The sequence below is a fragment of the Chelon labrosus genome (assembly GCF_963514085.1).
Source record: "Chelon labrosus genome assembly, chromosome: 13".
Lineage (NCBI taxonomy): Eukaryota > Metazoa > Chordata > Actinopteri > Mugiliformes > Mugilidae > Chelon > Chelon labrosus.
Window position 1 is genome coordinate 19,968,833 of NC_140346.1, and position 23,845 is coordinate 19,992,677.

The window sequence follows — 23,845 nt, forward strand, 5'->3', positions numbered from 1 at the left end:
AGCGGCGGAGGCAGGCAGGCAGGCGGGCGGGCAAGGCAAGGCAAGGCAAGGCAGGAGGAGGAGGAGAGACGCAGGGATCCGGTGTGCCACATCGGGATGAGAGCGAGACAGAGACCCGGGTCGGATGAGTCAGCGAGCGGACCCCGCAATCACGGCATCCCCCTGAAAGCTGAATGAATCCGGACGGAAGCGAAAAGCGCAACAAGGAGGAAACAATCTAACAGTTTTTTTTTTTTTTTTTGTTATTGTTGTCTCTTTATTCCGCCCTCCCCTTTTGCTTCTCCGCTCCGGCGTCTGCCATAGCCTACTTCTCATTTTTATTTAAGCTGGGAATTTAAAAAAAAAAAAGGAAAACAAAAAAAAAAAAAAAAAGAGAGGAAGGGAGTCCGGGAAGGCTGCGGACGGAAGAGGCGGAGGTTTTAATTCACACACATATATATACATATATATATTATATATTTTTTATTTAAAAAAAAAAGAAGCTGAAACCCAGACGAGCCGTGCATTTTTAAAGTCTTTTGTTGCACTGGGTGAAGCGAAGATGTCGGGGCAGAGCATTACGGACAGGATAACTGCAGCCCAGCACAGTGTAACGGGATCCGCCGTGTCGAAAACAGTATGCAAGGCCACCACGCACGAAGTAATGGGCCCGAAGAAGAAGCATTTGGACTGTGAGTATGTTTTTAAGTTGATGTATTTGAGAAAACACCACCGCAGGCTCCTCCTCGGCGAGCTATGGCGATGGTGGAGCCACAAGGCCTCAAAAGCCTGGGCTATGTGGCTACTGGCTGCTGCTGCTGCTCATGTCAGGGAGATTATATTGTTTCAACACCGAGGACAGGCCTTGTTGACACAGGGCTCAGAGAGGACTTTAAACGTGCACCAGGCCCTTTTTTTGTTGTTAATGATTACAAATAATTTTCATTTTGTGTCACTGAAACTAGCCTGTCTGGTTTTGCCTCTTTCCACTCGTATATGTAAATATGTAGCCTCCATTCACTCAGTACAGCCCTAACCTTGTTCTTAGCATTAACAGGAATCTCTCCCATTCATAATGATTCCCGTAATGTGATACCTGCTGTTTCCCTGACACACTGAGGTGACTCTGTAATGGCAGAAATCACACTTTCCTTCCTCATACAACAGGAAGCAGGCAACTCTGTGCATCCTGATGCAAGAATAAGAGCCTTAAACTCCTCTCCTCTGGTGATGCATAGTCACCGGTGGATTTTCTGCGCATCGATCCGCTCGATGAAAGTGGTTTATATAAAAGGCCCTGCATCATCCTCGGAGGTCTGTGTGTAACCTTTATTAACGTGCTTTCTGGGTTTTTTCAATCTGGTGCGAGGAGCGTTTTGGCTTGAAGTTGCAGGTTCCGCACCTGTTGTGCAGCTCAGGCGACTTCCCCCTGAGCTCAGAGGAGCGAAAGTTGGCAGTGACACTCCTGCTGGCTCGTCCCAGACTGCCTGACTGCATGACTGCCTATCTGACTGACTGACTGACTGACTGACGTGTCTCGGCGCACGCAGAAGAGGAGGCCTCGTGTGTGCGTGGACGGCAGCGTGGCGTCCTCTCGTTGTGTGTTGACACATGAGGGAGGCCCGTGTGGTCGCGTTGGCAGTCAGGATGAACTCATGAGACGTTCCAGTGGATCATAATCTCCTTTCTGTCACAGGAGAAGAAGCTATTTTGTAAAGTCCCATCAAATATTTGTGAATTATGCCTCGATTAATGAGCTGTGAACGAGCACAGACAGTGTTCTGTTCTGACATTTGGGGAGCTGTTAGAAATTAAAGAACTAGCTATCAATTAACTTATGCTTACAGTGTGAGGAGGCAAAAACTCATAGAGAAGAAACTCCAAAGATATTCAGAAAGATTACTGTGATTTATTTTAAATGTATGATAGTGAGACTTATAGGTGGTTTAGACTTCTTCGTCAATTTGACAGCGTAGCTACGGCGACAGTCCAGACCCTACGCAGATGCTAGCGCCTTAGCCTGACGTGCACCTCCCCAGAAATGTAACTACGCGCCGCGGCAACGCAGTCCACAAGAGCCGTTGTTGGTCCGCTTGGTAGTAGCTTGCTCCATCTCTGCACTTTTCGTTTTGGATCAGTAAACATGGAACACATCGAGGACAGGTTGACTGAGGTTAACCGAACCCGACTGACAAAAAAGACACAGCGCCGACTAGCGTTTGGGTGGTGTTTTTACAGAGCGAGGCAGGCCGACGAGCGCACAAGTATAAATGGCTCGCAACGGCGTAGGCTACGCGCGTAGGTTACAGCGTCTACGTCCCGCAGTACTTTAAAAGAGCCTTAAAAGTGATTGTAGGATGAACCACGTTCATCACAAGAGCTGTATGTGTCGTGTTTCGAGCTTCACGTACATCTTAAAACTCTGCAGATGAAAAATTACACAAATCTAAAGTCTTTAGATGTAGTGGTGGTTGGTTAAGGACATCATTTAGACTCTTATGGATAGTGTAGAAGCTACAGTGAGTAAATTTCTGCTTAAAAATTATCAAAACAGTTGCCAACTGATCAATGAATTCACTGATCTTCACACGTTTAAGACTGTATATAGATATTTTTTTTGATATTTATGTTAGTGCTCGTAGATTTACTAATTTCTACTAATGTCACAAAGTGTCCAGTAGACGATAACTTTTCTTAAAACTGGCAACTTTTAGATTGAAATCAGGAACTGTTTTATCAGAATAAGAGTCAGAGTTGTTGGTTCTCGACACTATCCAGTACGTGCTACAGTCACATTTCAATATGTCATCCATTCATTTATTATCTGTATATCTTTATACACACATAGATAATGGCACGGGGCAAAAGGCAGGATACAGCCTCGACAGGTCAACAGTCCATCACAGGACTGACGCAGGGAGACAAACAACCTTTCACCGCCAATTTAGAATCAATAATTAACCTGATTAGATCGTATGAATGTTAAAACAGTATGAAGGTTTAATGCCGGGTAATATGTGACCTTTATAAATCGACTTTAAACAAATCCACTCATTTTCGAATGATCTGCTTTGGTTAAATGATAAATGATTCGATCTATAAAATGTCAGAAATTGGTGGAAGACGGTCACATTCAAACCCTCTCAGATCAGAAGACAAGATCATCACTTGGATGATTTGCAGATCGCCAGAGGAGTTCTAAAATAAGAACATTTGATGACAGCTTTTGGTTCCTCTTCAGAGTTTTAATAACCTGTGGACAGTACTGGGACTTTATACCCGGTCCTGCACACGATTATTTCTGCTGGCCAATAAAACAGTGTCATAAAGATACTAATAAATACCAACAGGCTTAAGTACAGTCTTACGACGACGCTGTAGTCGTACTATAGTGTGTTTCATTACTGAACAGCAGCTTTTGGCCGCATCGAGGCGTTGGTCGGTCGTTTTCAAGGTGTCAGGCCGTAGGTGAGCGTCTGTAGTAGCTGTAGCTGGTTCTTCTGGTGCCGTTGGGCCCATTGGCACTAGTTGGACTCCTGACATCACCTTTCCAGCCGATTCGATCAGCCAGAGAGATGACTCTGAGAAGCCGTGAACCAGGCCGTGTTCCAAAGGCCCTTCTTGGTTTTCATCAAAACTACATCTGTGTTTTCCGAACATGATCATCTAGAGTTAATAAACTGTAGACCAACTGATCAGCAGGATTCAGGAGAGGCCTGTAGCTCTTCCTAGCTTCCTAGCCTCCCTAATAGTAGCTTATCTAGTTTCCTCTTTTGAATTATGAATACATACCGCTGCCACCTGCGGGTATGAATTCTTATTTCCTTTCACGCAGGTGTAGAACACATCTGTCAGCTAGTCGTTGCCTTTAGTCTTTGCCGTGTGTTCGTGGGCGACGACTCTGGCGTCGTGAGGCAACATCACAGTCGCCCTTTATTCTATAACGCTGGATTAGTTTGTCCCCGTGCTATAAATCAATATTCCCCTCAATAAAAACCTAATTCGAACATATCCCAAACCTCATTTACGCAGATTTCAAACTCATAAGGCAGCCTCGATGATTTCTTTTTTTAATGCAGCACAGTTTAGCACCATCACGCTCTGTCATGACTCCTACATGAGTCACATTTGTGTCTCGTGAATTAATTCAGTCAGAAAATGTTAATGTCAAAGACTGTGGGGTATTTAACAGGCTGATTGTAACATGACAGTGCTGACAGTGTGTCCTCCTCCCCCATACTCCTCCTCCACCTCTTCTTCTTCTTCTTCTTCTTCTTCTCTAGGCAGTTCAGCCACCCGTGCTAACTGCTGCTGCTGCTGCTGCTGCTTCTTCTTCTCTGGAAGGTTATCCTGTCCTACTTAGAGTCCCCATGCCTTTTGAAAAGTCAAATATAGGACAGAAAGGGAGGCCCAGTTACCCCGTCAGACTGATCACTACTGTGAATGGCAGGGTTATTAGTACCGAAGGGCCCGTCTGCTTCCACTAGCATCATTCACAGGGATGCGGGACGAACGTACGAGCAGAGGAAGTGGCACACTTTGTTTTGGTCTATTAGAAATAAGTTCCCATTTGCAATTAGAAGGAACAATATGTCCATCAGATCCTGCTGCAACGATCCCTGATTGCTCTGGCACAACAAAATGATGATTTGCGGCCTATTATGCAGATTTTATGTAGAAAACATCCTTGTTTAACAAACCGTTTCCTCATTTTACAGTGAGTTTAGAGCATGTTGAGTAGAATAACTGCAGTGTTATGACTCCAGTACATAATGCCGGGCTGTCACTATCTATCCATGTCACCAGTTAGTTTGTCACTTATTGGTTTGATTAGTTAATTAACTGTTCAGGCTATAAAATTGCAGAAAAGGGCGAGAGATGAGGCCTGAAGTTTGCAGAGCCGGAGTCAAAACATGACATTAATGATGCAGAGATCATGTAAAGGCGCGAGGAGCTAAAATATAAATGGATGTTGGATTTTTAAGGACTCAATTTTTAGACATGGGTATTGTAAAAACATCGGTATTGAACAAAGACAAAGAAGCAGCAAATCTCCTCAACAAATATTTGGTGATCAGTCGATAACCTAAATAGCCGCAGAACAATTTCCTGTCTTTCTACTAGTCAATCTAAATATTTGTGTAATTGTTTCAGCTCCAGTTTCGTGGTCCTGTCCACTAAGATGACGGTGTCATGTTGAGATCAGTTAGATTTCCATTTGATCTGAAGGTTGTGTCTTTAGTTTAGGGATCCCCAACCTTTTTGCATCGAGTACAGGTTTAATATTGATGATATTCCTGTGAGTTTTGTTGTTCACCTCTGCTCAGTGAAGTGTGCGGCCATTCGTGGCTTTCTCTGTGAAATAAATCTCTGTAGCAGCTCAGATACCCTGGCCAGTGAGCTCCCTCTTGTGGCGATGGAAAGAGCAGCACAGACAGGTTCAAAGTTCAAAGTTCAATATTATACTGTATGATTATCATTATTATTCAGCGGCTGAATCACATTGTTCCCTGCTGTAGAAAATGCTCTTTTCATTTCTCACGCTTTGAAAAAGCATCTACTTAAATACAGTCATGACAATCAGTCTGTGCTGTGGTTTTGGTGGTTTTATTACACTGCCTCCCTCCAGGTGACTAAACCAAAGAAACTGCTCTTACGTTAGCTGTGGTGGAAATAAGTGTCACATCAGAGACTAAAAATGAGCATCTGTGGTCAGTGTCTTTGGTTTTACATTAGACAGCAGCTCAACACACAGCTCACCTGGCAAAATGTTTTAAATGTTTGCTGGCATAAAAAAAAGATATCTTCAACGTGAATTAGATCACGCTAAATAGAATCTGATAGGATACGTGTTTGCATTGCTTAAAACATGAATCACAATACAACATTTATGACCTCTGATTGCTGCGGAGCATCAAAGCGGCCGTAAATGTAACAGATTAAGTAGTTTCCCTCCAAATTTATTGACGACAAATCATTAAATAAAAGAAGACGAGAGGCGAGATGGACCCAGGGCGCCGCTGCCTCCGACCTTCTTTCCAAACCCTTGTTTGAACAAGCGCTTGTTTTGCAACCGCCATGTTTTTCTTCCTGGAAACTCAAAGGACAAACATTCACAGGATAAAAAAATGGATTCATCCCAACCAGAGAGAGAGAATAAATGTAAATAAGTGCTAATGCAGAAAATGTATTTCTCAAAATTCCTTCTGATCCAGTCAGTTTGTTCTGATTGGGATTCATATTAGGACTTGAGTGTTTAATATTTGATCTAAACCATATATACATTTATAGTTTATGATAATAAATCGGTAATGAGCCGTGTAAATAAGTAAAAGCTGATTTCGCTCAGTGTAAAAGCTTCATAGACGCTATGTAACACGCTAACATCTGTCCAAAAATGTCCTTTAAACCTGGAGAACGTCATTTTACTTTATTAGAAGTTGAGAAATCTGAACAACATTGAGAGTTTTGAGGCAACATTTATTTCTATGTTTCCCTTTCACATAATTTTAAAGGATTACCACAATAGTTGCTGATTCACTTTGTGATCACTCACAATGTCAATTAACTGACAGCCTTCCTGTGTACGGGTGTTGTGTTACAGCTCTGTTGTTGTGGAGTGCGTTTGTAGAAATAAGGTGTGGTATTTCAGAGAAGAGCCTTGTGACGTTTTTCGGCTTTTTACTGATCTCGCGAATCCCTCCTCTCTCCTTTTGAAGATCTGATCCACTGCACCAACGAGATGAACGTGAACATCCCCCAGCTGGCGGACTCGCTGTTTGAGAGGACCACCAACACCAGCTGGGTGGTCGTGTTCAAATCCCTCATCACCACACACCACCTCATGGTCTACGGCAACGAGGTGAGAGACGCTTTTCGGCTCGTCCCGTTGACGTTGTGACCCTCTACCGGTCACAGTAAACTGACCGTTTGTTTTCCCTCAATGCAGCGTTTTGTCCAGTACTTGGCTTCAAGGAATACACTTTTCAACCTCAGTAATTTTTTGGACAAAAGTGGGTTACAAGGTAAATATTTTTATTCTGCGTAGTTTCGACCACTTTTGAAATAGTAAACTAACTGTGAAGACTAAACCTGCTGTTTTTACGTTTCAGGATATGACATGTCCACATTTATCAGGAGGTATAGTCGATACCTGAACGAGAAAGCTGTGTCGTACAGACAGGTGGCCTTTGACTTCACAAAAGTTAAACGCGGGTAAGTCTGAACAATTGCTATGTTCTGTGTTCTAAGGATGCTCCACTTTTTGTTAGACGAAATAAATGGGTAGCTGGTGAAGACTACCGGTATGAGTACTTACACCGATCAGCCACAACATTACGACCATAGACAGGAGAAGTAGCATTGACCATCTTGTGACAATTCAGTGTTCTGCTGGGAAACCTCTGGACCTGGTATTCATGTGGATGTTACTTAGACATGTACCACCCACCTAGACCAGACCAGGCTCCCCAACCCCTTAGCAATGACACTCCTTGATGGCAGCATCCATCCCCAGCAGGATGCAGCCTGACACAGGCACACACACACACAAACGGTTTAGGAACAACTCAATAAAAACAACTGATCAAGTATCTGGTGGATGCACTGGAACAAGCCTGATCCACAGGACACCATCAGAAGGCCCATGTTCATTCTCTGATGAGTCACAACTGTTTTGGAGGCACAAGGGAGACCTACACAATATCAGGAAGGTGGTCATAATGTTGCGCCTGATCAGTGTATAACGTGTTCTAGCAATGTGTTTTATTTTCAGATTACATGTTACGGTTGCCCTGATGCACCTCTGTAGCGTTCTTGATATAGCGTAGCATGACGCTACAGTGCTACATGCTACTAGCATGCCGTTTAAATTGTCCAACTAGTTTATATCTTCTTGCCTCCACATCTGCAACGGCAATAAGAAGCTTGTTACCTCACTGTCAAGAGGTATCTGGTGCGATATAAGTACATGAGAACATTTTATTTATAGTCAACAAATCCTTGAAAAAGTCTTTTCTGTGATTCTAAATATGGTGCCGATGTTTTCTGTTGTGAAGAAACACACAGGGCAACGACGTGGTCCAATGATTTATGTTTTTTTTTATGGTCTTACAACAAGGGAGATCAGAGAAATAAAATAAACGGACTAGGATCAATTTATTGTTGGTCTTTTTATTGGATTTTGTGACGCAAATTTAAACAGATCCCTAAAGTTATCCTTTAACCAAGTACTGGTTCATTCCACGTTCTCCAATATGATTATTAACTGAATATTTTTTAAGTTTCTCACACAAAAGAAGATACTAGAAGATGTCCCCTTGGCATTTTTCCACCATTTTCCAGCATTTTAAAGACAACTGGTTGATTAATTGACAATAATAATCCCCTCAATCAATCTGAACCAGGAGTCTTTAGAGTGTTTTTATAAGCTACACTGCTTACTCTCCCTTTTCTCTTCTCCTCTCCTCTCCTGCTCCGTCTCCACATGTGTCCGCGCAGAGTGGACGGCGTGATGAGGACCATGAATACAGAGAAGCTGCTGAAGACGATCCCCATTATTCAGAACCAGATGGACGCCCTTCTCGATTTCAATGTGAGTTTGAGGTGAAGCCTCCCGCGGCTCCGCTGCTCGGAGCAGCTCGTCTGCAGCGTGCAGATTGCGCCAAGGCTGCTGCGTTATCTTAATTTAGAGAGTTGTTTTCGCTTTTTTTTGCGTGTCAACAAAATGGCTGCGAAGAAGCCGCAAGATAAATGTCCCGGGCTGATTGCTTTTCCCTCAGGTCAATGCCAACGAGCTGACTAATGGAGTCATCAATGCAGCCTTCATGCTCCTCTTCAAAGACTCCATCAGGCTCTTTGCTGCTTACAACGAAGGCATTATCAACCTGCTTGGTGAGGACCACTTGCTCTTCTCGTCTTTGGTTAATTTTGTCCCACCGTTTAGAGTTTGAACGTGCAAAAATAAATAAATGTCATCTATTTTTTTTAACCAAACAGAGAAATACTTTGACATGAAGAAGACCCAGTGTAAAGAAGGTCTGGACATTTACAAGAAGTTTCTCACCAGAATGACCCGGATATCAGAGTTCCTGAAAGTGGCGGAGGTAAATTACACAACGTTATTCTCGCAGACACTCCCGCTGTTATGAAGGAGCGTTGTCTTACTCGGGTTTTCTCTCTAACAGCAGGTGGGAATTGATCGAGGAGACATCCCAGACCTTTCACAGGTGAGACCCTTCGATCTGAAAACGCCTCGATATGAGTGGAAAATGTTTCCGTTCACCAATAATGACCAATAACCGCCTCTTCTGCCAGGCGTACTGAAGATTAGATTATATATATAAATAGTCAGAAAAGCCTGAATCCAGGAAATGCTTTAGACCACAGGTGTCAAACATACGGCCCGCGGGCCAAAAGCGCTCACCAGAGGGTCTATTCTGGCCCGCAGCATGAATTTGCAAAATGTGAAAATTGCATAGAAGACTGCAGTTTTTCAATGAAAATAACTGCTATTCCTAATTTGTCCACTGTTTTAGTAAGAGACGTGGACAGAACACAACACTGAGACCTAAGACTGAATAGCAGACAGCAATGTGCCCAAATATCGGCAGTTTATTAAATGTAAAAAATTTACTAGTTCTTTTACGCAATAAAACAAATGGGAAAAAAATCTGGAGTTATGGTTACTTATAGGTTATTATGCTGTTAGGTTACTGGTCCAGCCCGCTTGAGATCAAATTGGGCTCTATGTGGCCCCCGAACTAAAGTGAGTTTGACACCCCTGCTTTAGACGGAAAATAAAAATGAAACGACCAGACACGGCAGCGCAACTACATAATACGCACAAGCGTCTCAAAACAAAGAGACAGCAGCTTCAGTATTTGGCCTAAAACAGTGAGTTTTGTCTGATTCCTGGTTGGTAGTCGGTGCCTGGGTGACTCAACAAAGACGCCGTAGAGCGGATGCTAATGGCTAGCGTGACGGTGCTGCTTTCCAGCGCTTCGAGAAGTTGGTAGCAGTTCATCTCTGCGCATAAAAGACCCACGAAACTACACGTACATTCTCCGCGTCACTCCAACTAGGTGCAAGCGACCGTTTGCAGATAAATAACACAGGTGAATTTCTAATTATAATCAGCGCGAGCCATTTAACTTTAATCACACTCGACACTATGCTAATTAATGGCAGAATACAGTAAACAACATCTTTCTTAATTAGGGTTTCACTGAATAAATCAGAACTTTTGTTATAATACCGTCATCAGGTAAAGGTTATTTATTCATAGACAACATGCAGAAATAGTGTTTAATATTTAGTTTTTAAAGGATTAATCGACTGCTCATGAGAAAGTGTTGCAGCCCTGATCTCCCCTCTTAACAGCTCTGGCCCCCTTTTTTTTTTTTTCTTCATCAGCTTTGTCTTTTTTTGCCTAAAGTGCACCGCACCCGAAAAATATGTTCTTTAAAACGAGGCACTTTGCATGATTTACTTATTGGGTGCATGTTTTCCAGAGGCGGCGGTGGTCTTCTTCTTCTTCTTCTTCTTCTCCTCCTTCTGTTTCTTGTTCTTCTTCCTCTTCTTCTTCTTCTGACTCTTCCAACAGTAAATAAAGGTGCCAAGTCCACACTGTCGCTACAATCCACTGCATAAATCTGTGGGAACCAATTATCACGTTGAAATATTTTACCCCAGAAGCTAAAAATGAATTCCCCTCTGACTGTGTCCACCTTTATATTCTGTATTTTCCCTCCCCCCTTATCTTTCCACTTTAGTTCACAGTTTGTGTAAGTACTATCATTTCACTCTTCTTCTTCTGTGTGCGTGACTTGCCTCAGTGTTGTCTTTTTGCATGCCTCTGCTGTGACTCTGTCCCCCACATCGTGGTGAAAACCAGTTGAAGGAAAAAACGCTCGCCGTGGTAAATTTCTCTTCACTCTTGGTCGTGTCTTTCGGGGGGTGTAAACCAAGCGTAGCTCATCTCCTCCTGTGAAAATGGCTGCCCTGTTGTGCTTGAACGCGGCCAGTTCAACAACGGTCCGGCTTGTTGAAAAGTGCCGTGGTGCAGTACGTCATCCCACACAGATGTTTAACGCTCATCCAAAGTAGCTTTTTGGCTGGAATGCAGTCATCAGTCAGTGGTGGGTAACTCGTGACTCAAAGCTGGTAAAAACAAGAAAAGTAAAATAAAAAACCTGCTAATCAAAGACATAAATTGGCTGTGGACAGCACACCTAGAGCTTTAATGGTGTGCTGGTATTTATTTCTGCTCCATCTCGGTTGCCCACCACTGTCCTAAATGGTCTTGATGTCCATCCAAAATATATTTCCCGTCTGAGGAATTCGCTGACTGAGTGTTTTCTGTCGCAACAGGCTCCCAGTAGCCTTCTGGAAGCTCTGGAGCAGCACCTGGCCTCTTTAGAGGGGAAGAAGGTCAAAGACTCCACTGCAGCCAGCAGGTACATTAATTCATCACCGAATTTCAGAGACGGCTTACCGTCCGTGTTGGTATTAATACAGCAATAATCTGTGTTTTTCCCCCGGCAGGGCCAGCACTCTCTCCAACGCGGTGTCATCCCTGGCCAGCACGGGGATGTCGTTCACTAAAGTGGACGAGCGGGAGAAGCAGGCGGCGCTCGAGGAGGAGCAGGCCCGGCTCAAAGCCCTCAAGGTGAGCGTGCCGTCGGAGAAAAGAAGCGCGCCGGTCAAACGTCTCTGTCTCTATTTTTTTCGCCCGTTTGTTTGAACTGCGCCTCCTCACTTGCTCAGGAGCAGAGGCTCAAGGAGCTCTCCAAGAGGCCGTCCTTCGCTACTACCGACACGTCGCCGATCTCCACCACCGGGGGCACTATCAGCACAGCACCAGCCATCGACCTCTTCTCTACACCCAGCTGCTCTAATGGGTACTGCCTAGATGACGGCTCTGTCGTTGGTTTTAATAATTTGAAGAATGGACTCATGAGGCATTTTAGTTTGTCTAGTGCTATTTATAGTTGTTCAGATAGCAAATAAGCAGCTTTAAGGTCAAAAATCATCTTGTTAGAGCACTACGCTGAAGCTATTGAATCTTAAAATTGGAAATATTTAAGTTTTCAATGAGACTAAACTGGTTATCTTAAGGTTTTAGACTACTGATCATTCAAAAAACTAAATTTTTTGTAATTTAAGAATTGGGAAAGCATGATTTTCCTTATATTTTATAGACTTAAGAATTAAAAATGACTAAACATATAAATAAAAACTAAATTTAGCAGACATACGTGATCTCGACCAGATTTTAAAACGTCACAAAGTAGCGTAACATCACTGTTATGATACGGCCCAATGTGATGAGCTTCTTGTACTTATTATCGTATTCCAAAACCACAACCAGAGGCAAGCACAAGTACGAGTAGCTGCCAGTTCATTTTCTGTTGAGTGACATTATGAGTGATGAATTATTTATGGCGAATCAGCTAATTGATGAAGACACACAACCTTGATTGGAAGCCCTCAAGACTTCTGACTCAATCTGCTCTCACATTTTAAGATCACTGAAACGTTTTATGTAACAGGCAAAGCTGAGCCAACAGAGATATAAAAATAACTAGTTTAATGTCTTTTAGATTCATGCAGCCTCAACTCCAAAATGTTATTTTTCAGAAGAGACCAGGATGAGACCGTTTGAATTGAAAGTGTTTACTGAACTGTATCAGTTTTATTCTTCTTGTAAAGAGGTTAGAAGTTGTATTTTTTATTTATTTTTTTATTGTGTCGGTTTCAGCGCCGTGAAGATGGAGAGTGACCTTTTTGACCTGCAGTCATCTTTCCAGCCCTCCATGCAGTCCGGCTCCACAGGGCTTCCAGTGGCGACAGCGTGGGCAGGTAAGCCGGGGTTTCCGGACCTCTGCGACCGTTCTGCATGCTCTCCTTCTCTTTTTGTTGTCTGACTCTGATGCCCTCGTCTTCCTCTTCCTCTCCTCTGTCTTCTGTCTCTCTCTCTCTCTCTCTCTCTTTGCCTGCGTAGATCCTTTCACATCTGCTGAAGCTGGAGATGACTCCATGCCAAACCTTAACCCTTTCCTCTCAAAACTCGTTGTCGATGCCACTCACTTACCTGTCGTGTCTTCAGACGGTGTTAGCTTTCCCTCTAGGACATCTGGTCATGAAATGTTTGGTGGTAACGAATCATTTTGGTTTCTCCCGTCGCTCTTGTTCATTTCTCTGTAGTTACTTACAAGCATGAGTAACCTGCATGTTTACTGTGCTGCTGAACTGTCAATGTTGATTATCTGTGTGTGTGTGTGTGTGTGTGCATATGTCTAAATGATCTTCTTCTTGTCATTGCTCTTCATACCAGCCTCAGATCATGTTGTTTTCAGCTTCTTAATTTCCAGCCAGGACCCCCCGTGTCCTGCTGTAGAGGCCATACGCCCATTTTGCTTCACAGTTGCCGCTCATCCTCTTTTCTTTAGTGAACAGTTTGGTGTTGCATTGTAGTGCAAAGATGCAGTAGAGCTTCACGTTGACACCTGTTCTTCTTTTACCAACACTATGTTTGATTCTCCAGATCGTTACAATCCCTTTATTGACACAAACTCATCCGTTTCAACCAATTACAAACGCACAGTGCGGATAGAACACTCCGTCTCAGGTACTATGATGGCTCACCATCTCTGCCTATGTTTCCTGGCAAACATAGCGTCCCATGCAAATCCCCCCCCCAGCGCCTTTATTATAATTATTATTATTATTATATTTATAGAAAATGGGGACATAAACTAGTATTAAAGTTTTAACATTTTGGGAAATGCTGTCTTTTTGTTGCCACGGGTCAGTTTAAAGATTGATGCCACTCTCATGTCTCTCTGCTGCAGCGTGACGGCTAGGGCTGCGGTGATAAAGTAAAATAAAATGCTGAATAATAATAGTGGGTTCTGCCGCCAGAGTCTAATTTAGATTAGACCATGAGCTTTCAACCTCAAAACGACGAGAGAGCAGCGTCCGTATTTGGACTGTTACAGTGACTTAAAGGGGTATTACCGTTTTTTACAACCTGGACCTTATTTCTGACATAAAATACGATCGTTTACTCACCCATATAACTTTGGTGTTATTTGGAGTCATTCAGACGATATTTAGATCCAGCGGAGCGCCGTGTATATCCTTATAGTGGGAGTGACTGGGGCACCGAAATGCAGCCTCTAAATAACGCATTATCACTTCACCAATATTTTGTTATGATATGCTAGTGCTATTCCCCGTTGACTCCGGAGTTACCGGACCCTAACCCAGGGGATTATGTCATCTCTGTATCTCTTGTATGTAATTTGCTACTGCTAGTTTTTTTGCAATATGGCTGAATATTTTTCCAACGACTTTGTTTATGGACGTCCTTACCGTTTTGAGTATACGGATGAGGAGCTCGTTGAAAGGAGGATGCGGAGGCAGAGAGAGGAACAGCTGGCCAGAGAACAACAAACCGCTGCATGTCCGCGAATAGACAACAGGCATGCGTTATTTAGAGGCTGGGTTTCGGTGCCCCAGTCACTCCCACTATATGGATATACGCAGCGCTCCGCTAGATCTAAATATCTTCTGAACGACTCCAAATGACACCAAAGTTATATGGGTGAGTAAAAGATCGTATTTTATGTCAGAATTAAGGTCCAGGTTATAAAAAAAGATCAGTGCCCAGGAGTAGTAGTTGTGTCCTCAACAAAGACTCTCTAGAGCAGATGCTAACAGCTAGTAGCTGCTTTCCAGTGCGGGTTGTAACAGTTTATGCACATGTAGACCTTTAAAACCGTACAGCATAGATTTAATTTGATGTCACGCTTTAAGCGGATGAAAACAACCTCTCGCAGATAAATAATACAGCTCTATTTCCAGTTACAGTCATCACAAAACATTGAAGTTAAATCAAACTCAACTCTGTCTTTGGTAATTAATGGAAGAATACAGGTTAACGGCACGTTTCCTAATTAAAAGTCTGAAATCTGCTTTTCTTCATTTATGGATTTATGTTAAAATATATTAGTATGAGAAAATGTTTGACAAAAAGTTCAATAGTAGAGGTTATGTTATTAATAAATGGTTAACCAAAGTATTAGTCGACTAACAACCAATAGATTAGCCAAATAAATCATTTCCTGTTGCAGGAAAACAGTATCTAAGTGTAAAGAGCTCCTTCTCTCAAACATCCAATAAAACCTTTGTTATTGTCGCTGTTCTGTCACAGAAAGCCTCCGTCTTTACTGTTTCCACCTGTTCCCAGTGTCGATGCTAAGCTAACTAGCTCCTCGCTGAAGCCTTGTGTTTACTGTGCAGACATGAGTGTGGCATCAATCTGATCCTCTGGGTTGCTACAATAATGTTCTGCACATTTTTTATTCTCCAACAAATATTACTAAAAAGAAAACTGCTTTTACAAATGTCACATGTTAGCTGTCTTCTTCTTGCCTGTATTGCTGTCATTTCCCACTTGTTTCTCTCTGGCCTGGCTTTGAATTGCCTTTTCCTTTTGCTTTCTTTTTTTTTTTCTTCCTCTCTTTCTTATTTGTCTTCCTGCTTCCTGTGGCGTGTCAGACTCCTTCTGTGGTCCAGTGTCTCAGCACCTCCCACATCAGGCTCCCTTCCCCACAGAGCCCTCTACTGTAGCAGGTCTATTCAGAGGTAGAGTACTGAAGGCTCTCTCCTGCACATTCAGCAGCAGATCAAAGCTTGGTTTTTCCGCTCTGTAGAGGAAGTTGTAGAGCTCTGCACTCTGCTGGAGTATTTTGTGATTTATGTATGGACGCTGTAGTTACACACGCTGATGCAGAAACAATAAATCCGAGCAGCGGTGAGTTTATAGAGCAATCTCACTTTGTGTAATCGTGTGACTGCAGCTCTGTTCTTCCTCTTCTCCTGAAGGATACTCCACACCGCAGGCTCCTCCGCAGCAGACGGCAGGAGGACTCCAAGTGGACTTTGAGTCTGTTTTTGGAGCCAAAGCTTCAGGCGGCGGCGGTGGCAGCGGCAGCCTCAATTCTGACGGTGAGGATTTCACATTCGCATGCGACAACTGGTTCTTGGTCGGGTGGACACAGTTAACTGGAGTTTGCAGATGGATGAGTCGAAGGCCAGTCTTGCACAGCGCCGTGCTCTTTGTTTGACACAAAACTAAATCAAAGAAAAGCCACTCATCTGAAGTAGGTCAAACAAAATTTCTGAGGAAGAGAAATGGTATGAAAAGAACTGCCGATATGGTCCACTGAGGTTTGACGATTCTTAAAGAAACTACAGAAGGTTAAAAGTAGCTGTAGTTGATATGGCACACTACGGCAAGTCATTTGTTTAGAGAGCAGCCCCTGATGACGGATACAGCTGAAACACCTGCAGCATTTGGGTTTAAAACTTGTGAAGAACACGCTGTCGTCTTCTCTGTGCTATTTCTTTATCCCAGCTGCTGCAAGCAACCCAAAAGTGCACATAAAGGTCCAAGATGACAGATAATGGACCTCAAATCATAGAAAGAAAAATCGCTGCGCTTTTAATTCAGGGTATTGATGAAACTAAAATTGCATCAAATTATTGCTAATATCCCAGAATAGAGCTACGGTTTCACTAAGCAAGCAGCTACTACCATCTCATGTATTTTAAAGCAGATATAATTGGTGCTATTTGTTATAAACAAGGATGTAATGTCGATGTGTAATTGGTCATTCGTATGGCAAAATCTGAAGCTCTCCTCAGGGCTTTACAGAAAGTTTTCTCCCAGCTTTACTGTTTTGTTTCACCCTCACCGTCCTCATAGTGTCATCTTCAGCTACAACAGGTGCTGTCGCTGTTTCCTGGCAAAAAAAAAAGAAAAGAAAAAAGCTGTAAATACCTACTATAAGTCACTTGGCTGGCACAAAACTGCAGAGAAATAAACATATTCATTAGCCGGTGAACAAACTTTTAGCAGCTTGAGACAGATTTTTGTTATTATTTCATTTTCCAGGAGATTGAAAACAGAGCTGAAACAGGGTGGGCTTACATACTGGGCTTATGTTCACCTGGTGTCCAGTAATATGACTCCGAACGAATGATAATGTTGCTCTATTAATGCTGCAGGTGCATTTAAAAGTGCTATCACATTAGCTTTAATACTTTGACATGATACATCAGCTGGTTTCATTTGCACCATCGTTCTCTGAACCATCTCTTTTTCGACAACCGCCGGCTCGTATTCCTGTTTAGTTTCAAATCATTTACAGTAAATGTCTCGGGGATATAATAGCAAGAAGACTTGCTTCATTTTCTAGTTTTTTATAGCGCTCAATACTCTCTGAACAAGGTCTTGGAATTGGTGAATAATCTCGCCCCACTGACAGGTTTCTCTTCAATGAAAAATAATAAGTCTCAGAAGATTAAAAAAAAAATGAAACCAGCAGACCTGTTTAGATGAAATGTGCAGCGCCAGTGTATCTGATCATAACCGTACCGATAGCAACAGAAGGCTGAGCGCTGGCGTGCATCTGCAGTTATTATGAGGCGCCAACCATGAACTGAAACATCCCAGTGACGGCATCTGGCCTGGGCCCTGTTGTTCACATCGTTCCTCCGTGTGTCTCCTCAGCCATCATCTTTCTGCCGTCGGTTTTCAAATTAAAGGGGAATTGCTGTTTTTTACAACCTGGACCTTATTTCTGCCATAAAATACGATCGTTTACTCACTCATATAACTTTGGTGCCATTTGGAGTCGTTCAGACGATATTTAGATCTGCGTATATCTATATAGTGGGAGTGACTGGGGCACCGAAACGCAGCCTCTAAATAACGTATTATTTGCAGCGAAACTCGTTAATTTCACCAATATTCAACGGGGAATTGCATTAGCGTATCATAACAAAATATTGGTGACATGATTGGTGAGTTTCGCGGCAGATAATGCGTTATTTAGAGGCTGCGTTTCGGTGCCCCAGTCACTCCCAGTATATGGATATACGTGGATGTAAATATGGTCCGAACGACGCCAAATGACACCAAAGTTATATGGCTTAGTAACAACCATATTTTATGCCATAAATAAGGTCCAGGCTGTAAGAAAACAGTAATTCACCATTAAGGAATAAAATTCATGTATGATAAAGGTGAAAATGACTGAAACGTGGTTACGCATCTGCTTCGGTGACACATTTTGTCATATTGAACATAGACTTGATGTTGCTTTGAGGTTCGTCTGTGTTGAGTGAGTCCCGTTGCCGTCTTGACAGATATCACCGGGGGCATCCTGAAGCCAACTCTGGCCGGCTCCAACCTGTCGTCCAATCAGCAGCCAGATAAGCTGGTGTCAGACGACCTTGACTCCTCCCTGGCCAACCTTGTCGGCAGTGAGTGTGACGTCTCTGTTTCAGCTAATTAAAGCACGTGTTCATTAAGGCACAGAAATGAATAAACATTTGCAGACTAACAGCTGCTCCTTGAATTTCCTTTCTGTCTTTTTTTTTTTTTTTTTTCTTCTTTCTCTCTCTCTCCAGACCTCGGCATCGGAAATGGCACGATGAAAAAGTAAGTCGTCGCTGTGTGTTGCTTTAACAGCTCTGTGCTCTCGGGCGTCGTTGCGAGCCGGTGCTAACGTCGGCTGTCTTAATCCGCAGTGACATCCACTGGAGCCAGCCGGGGGAGAAGAGGATGACCGGCGGCACCAACTGGCAGCCCAAGGCGGCGCCGACCACGACCTGGAACCCCGTCTCCATGGTGACGCACGCAGGCCTCTCGCTGTAGTGATGTCTGCTCCTGCTGTATTACTGTCTTATTTTACTGCCAAGCAGAGAGGCACAGTCAAACTAATAATAAATAATTAAACCTCGTTCAAATCCCACTGATGACTAAAAATACATCCACAGAACAGAGTCTCTTTCAACCGTACGTCATGGAAAAGAAAGTTTATTCAAAAGCCTCTAATATTGATTATTGTTCAGTAGTCTTTAATAAACAGTTTCCAGTAAGTCCTAGACTGTGGGAGTTTTTAGACAGCTGACATTAAAATATTATATATATATATATATATATATATATACGTATATATATATATTATATTTTAAGTTTGTAATATTAGAAGCTGATTTCTTATTAGCTAATGAGACACTGCAGTAGGTTGAAGAAAGCCTTAACTCTACAATGATTTGCGTGTGTGTCATAAATATAAATAATAAAATAATTAATGCCTATCTGTTCAGGCTCCGTCAATCATGGCCTTCCCTGCCACCACACCCACCAGCATGATGGGATACGGCATGGTAAGTGTTCCTCTATGTTTCTTCCCTTTGCTTCTGATCTGCTTTGACATCACGAACTGACGTGTGTTTACACCAATCAGCCACAACATTAAGACCACTGACAGGAGAAGTGAATACCGTTGACCATCTTGTGACGATTCAGTGTTCTGCTGGGAAACTTTTGGACCTGGCATTGATTCGTGTGGATGTTACTCAGACATGTAGCACCCACCTAGACCAGACCAGGCACCCCCACCCCATAGCAATGACACTCCTTGATGGCAGCAACCATCCCCAGCAGGATGCAGCCTGACACAGGAACACACACAAAAACAATTTAGGAAAAACTCAAAAAAAACATGAAGAACAGCACAAGGTGTTGACCTGGCCTCCAAATTCACTAGATCCCAAACTGATCAAGTATCTGTGGGATGATCCACAGAGGCCCCTCCACTCAACCCATAGGATCCAAAGGCCCCCACTAACAACATCCTGTTGCCAGACACCACAGGACACGGAATATTAGGAAGGTGGTCATAATGTTATGTCTGATTGGTGTATTTAATTCTGCATGTTGTTGAGACATTGCTAGATCAAGGTTTTTTCATGTTTTCACCTTCTCCTTATTAATTGGAGAATTAATTTTAACTGGGTGAAGTGAGTCGAAGGTTTTCTGTTAAGAATATTCTGTCAAGTTTTAAAAATAAAACGAAGGCTGAAGAATTGTCTGTAGTTTAAATTTAAAACAAATTCAGCTTAACATATTACTGGCAGGCACTCAGTCGTGTTTATTTATTATCTCTAATATTCCCTTCCCTGTAAACACAAAAACAGTAAGTTTTTTTTACTGTTTAGGTTATTTGGATGTGGGACAGTATGTGATGCGTTCAGTGCATTAGAAAGACTCTGTAATTTTAAGCTCAGATTGCTGACTTCATCTGCAAATGGGTTTTTAGAAATCCTCAAAAAATTGAACTCCAGGAACAAAAGAAATAAAAAATGAAGCTTAAAGTGAGATCGTTTTGTCAACAGTGTTTTTAAATCTGTGAAGCAAATGACTTCTCTGCTCTGATCTCTGTGCGTCACGCTTGCAGCCTCCACAAATGGGCTCTATGGGAATGATGAATCCACCCACCATGATGTACAGCCAGCCCGTCATGAGGCCACCCAACCCCTTCGGCTCCGTGTCTAGTGCTCAGGTGGGTGTGCGGCGGCCTGACCGCTGCTCCGAGGTGATGCAGAGTGAATTATCTGTTTGCACAGCTATCAGGTTGAGTTAATAGGTGTATCCATTGTGCTGTGACGTGGACTCGTAGTTAGTCACTGTAAGCTTTGTTGTCAGTGTGAATACTGTTGAAGATGATGACAGTTTGTAATAATCGAGCCTTCACTCTCTGGAGCTGAAAGCTACAAAACTGTGAATCATCTTCTTGTTTTTGACTCCCTGGTCCTTTTTATTAACCCTTCTTTCATATATCACAGCTTCTCCAGACTAATCTCATCCCTCCTTCAGTCTCTGTACTGACTCTGACTTCTCCTCTGGTCCTCCTACTTCCTGTATTTCTTCCTCAAATAGCCCTCTGCAGCCTCTAGTCCTTCCAGCCAGAGTCCTCTCCGAGCCCCTGGACAGGACCCGTTTGCACACCTCTCTCTCAAGGATTTCTTGTAGAGCATCTCTTTAGGTACATCATGCTCTTTGCTTGCGGATGCACCTGCATGCTTTGCATGCCCAGTGTTAATACCTATATTGTTTCCTTGTTTTTTTTTTATTTTTTTTAATCTTTGCATACTTGATGTTTTGCTACATTATTCTCATTTATAATGCATTAACTGATCGTTGTCGTGTGGGCTTCTTGCTTGTTTTGATAGATTGAGCCTTTCTGACCCTTTGTTCCTCCATTGCCATCACATATTGCTCAAACCTGAACCTTAAATCATTGCCTACTTAAGCTGCCTGGCTGTTCGCTAAGCTCTTGTCCCCCCGAGTTATCGTTACATGCGGTTTACAGTGATAACGGTGCCACGTTTGCCTTCAAACTTTTTAAGTCTTAACAGCAGTCGCTGGAAGACGCGATCGATTACAGTGAGCCACCTGATTGAGTCAGTGTTGGAGCTGGAGGAGCTGGAAACAAACATTGACTGATCTCAGACAAAAAGACATCAAGATTTATTGAAAAAAGGAACAAAACTGATCTTATTTTGCAGTGTAGAGCTCAGACTGGTGTTTTATTTTATCACTGGCTGCCTAGTTACACAATGTGACCCTTGTTTCTGCAGTGTGTCTTGCACCGTTGGCACTGTATGATGACTGGTCGTAGCTTCCTCTTTTGAATTGCAGACTACTGCCACCTGCTGCTGGGAAGAGGTACTTCCTCTTATGTACCGAGCCTCTGTTGCTGTAGGCCCTCATAGTCAGTAGACCAGATTTGAGTCGCTCGTGTAAGCCTTGATTCTCCAGGACTTAATTGTCTTCAAACAAGGCTTTTTAATTCTTTTAAGATATAACTCCATTCATTAATGATGCGGCTCACCATTTAAGTTTTGCAGCTCAAAATATGGCACATTTAACACAACTCTTACTCCTGTGTCCATGAGCCGCTCTTCAAAAACAAAACCTGGTCTGTGGACAGTATGCTGCGTCGGGGAGAGGGGTTTAGCGAACAGTCACCGAGTAATAATTTCTCTTCCCATTTCAGTCCCCCTTTACTAACGCTGTCCGTCGCCTCTCTTGCAGATGCAGTTCATGTAATATGAAAAGGAAGTGTCTCTCGGAAGACGAAGCACTTAGCAGCAAAACTTTGTCCTCGTTGCAGCCTAACTCTTCAGAGAAACATTCTCACACACACACACACACACACACACACACACACACACGACAACCGCCCCCTTCCAACCCTCACCCCCCTCCCACCTCCACCCTCTTCCAATATACAGACATGTCAACAAGAACACGACGGTGCAGCGGCTGTCAGAAACCATGGTAACCGTGTCCAAATTCCAAATGACGTTTGGCGAATAGCTCACACCCATTATTCTGTTAACTTGTCCGAGACGTCGAGTGATGCTGCTGTCTAACAAACCCCGCCCCCCCCAACCCAACACACATTAAGAGGATTCCTTATCCATTTTACAGCGTAACCTGTAAAGATAGTTTTGGGCGCCGAGAAACCTTTAATGTTATGTATTTTGGAGATGCTGTGGTTGGATTGTAAAGGCTTGATGTTCAGCGGGGAGGAGGGCGGAAGTAGAGCGGTCCTTCCCTTTGTTGATCCGATCATCAGTCCTCCATCTCCCCCCCCCCCACACACGGTTATTTAACTGTCACTGAGTAGTGATGCTAATGACGTTTACACCTGTTTAGTTTTTGTCTTTTTTACCGTGTTTACAGTAGACATTCCTTGTGTGTTGTTTGTATTTATTTATGATTATTGGTTTAAGATCAGGGGGGGTAAAAAAATAAAATAAAAAAAAATAAATAAAAAAAATAATAATGTAAAATCTACAGTACGTTGAACACATGTGGGAGTGCTTCAGCATTAAACAAGGATCTCAGACTATCATTAAGAGGTAGAGTTTAAAAATAGCTATTATATAAAATTACACCTATTAAGCGGAATGATAGAGCACTAAATATTCTCTGAGTTTTGTGTTAAGAAAATTTTTTTACTAGATGAAAGATTTCACAGTCTCCCTTGTGCTTAACAGTGCGGGGGTTAGAGTACGAGTCAGTTAACAGTATATAGTCGATTCTGTGCCTATAGGGTTTTGTTTCGCAACGGATCGGTTTTTCCTGAAAACACTTCATCCACGAAAATCTGAAGCGTCGCACTGGGTGGTGGGCTCCATTTGCTTTAAGCTTGGCATGCCATTGACTCACTGACTGTAATCAAGGCTGCCTTTACTCTGAATGTGAAAGAGTTGTCTTCATGTTGCACACATCTTTCCACACTGCAGTTCCTCAGCGAGAGTGGGTTCGGGTTCGGGTTCGGGCGGGCGTGTAGGGGGCGGCGGAGGAGTAGTAGGAGGAGGAGGAGGGTCGCAGACTTGATGTAAATTAATTGTATAAAAAGATCCCGAGGGGCCAGGGTCGGAGCGGAGGAGCACTGTTGATCGGTGCTCCGTGTACATAAACACTGACTGTTCTTTGAGTGCTAAAGTGAAAGATGTATGAAATATGAAAGCAATTCAATCAAATTTGACTCTACCTAAGTTTGATTCAGGATATTCTCTGCGTTTGTCTCCGCAGATATTTTCTTTATGTAATTAGAACGTGTAGCAGACGATGACTGAAGTCTTTTTTCTTTCTTTTACAAATAAAGAGCAGCTTCCACACACTGTTGTTCGTGTATGTTTTATTAAAAGGGAAACTGAATTCAACTTTAAATGCATTTGGGGGAAAATCTGCATACACAAAGGTCAAAACAAACAAAAAAATACATTTCATCCATGTTGCTTCAGTCAGACTAGTGGAGCGTTCAGGTTTTTATTAGGGGACTTGTGTGGGTGATGTTCAGTTTAACCAAACGTCCTGAAGAAATCTCAACAAGTCCATTTGCCTTTGTTTTAGCTTTATTTTTTTAGGTATACCATGACCTTCATGACTGAAGATCTTCAAAGATATAGTGTAAGCTTATAAAGCAAG

General features: G+C 42.8%; 1 protein-coding gene across 7 annotated transcripts; it reads left to right on the forward strand.

Moving 5' to 3' along the window:
• Positions 1–23,529, forward strand: picalmb (phosphatidylinositol binding clathrin assembly protein b). 7 transcript variants are annotated; one of them, XR_014699396.1, is made up of 23 exons: positions 1–671; positions 6,699–6,841; positions 6,929–7,004; positions 7,092–7,194; positions 8,479–8,572; positions 8,760–8,871; positions 8,977–9,083; positions 9,165–9,206; positions 11,350–11,435; positions 11,524–11,647; positions 11,746–11,879; positions 12,740–12,840; positions 12,983–13,135; positions 13,526–13,609; positions 15,544–15,630; positions 15,871–15,993; positions 18,199–18,315; positions 18,463–18,493; positions 18,583–18,682; positions 19,165–19,224; positions 20,298–20,402; positions 20,686–20,885; positions 21,938–23,529. XR_014699396.1 is itself a non-coding variant. In XM_084558727.1 (23 exons), the coding sequence occupies exons 1-22, from the start codon at positions 542–544 to the stop codon at positions 20,870–20,872; spliced, it is 2,205 nt and encodes a 734-aa protein (XP_084414853.1). In that variant the 5' UTR covers positions 1–541; the 3' UTR covers positions 20,873–20,885; positions 21,938–23,529. The 7 variants fall into 7 exon arrangements, 3 of the variants coding, with proteins under 3 accessions (XP_084414853.1, XP_084414855.1, XP_084414854.1); XR_014699398.1 differs by having other exon boundaries at positions 11,752–11,879; XM_084558727.1 differs by having other exon boundaries at positions 20,780–20,885.
• The last annotated feature ends 316 nt before the right edge of the window (positions 23,530–23,845 follow it).

Bases quoted from the DNA above. Each gene is read 5' to 3' on its own strand.
- picalmb (XM_084558727.1), top strand. From the start codon at position 542: ATGTCGGGGCAGAGCATTACGGACAGGATAACTGCAGCCCAGCACAGT. The intron at 8,872-8,976 runs GTGAGGACCACT...TTAACCAAACAG, and splicing joins AGGCATTATCAACCTGCTTG to AGAAATACTTTGACATGAAG. The intron at 13,136-13,525 runs GTAACGAATCAT...TTGATTCTCCAG, and splicing joins TGGTCATGAAATGTTTGGTG to ATCGTTACAATCCCTTTATT.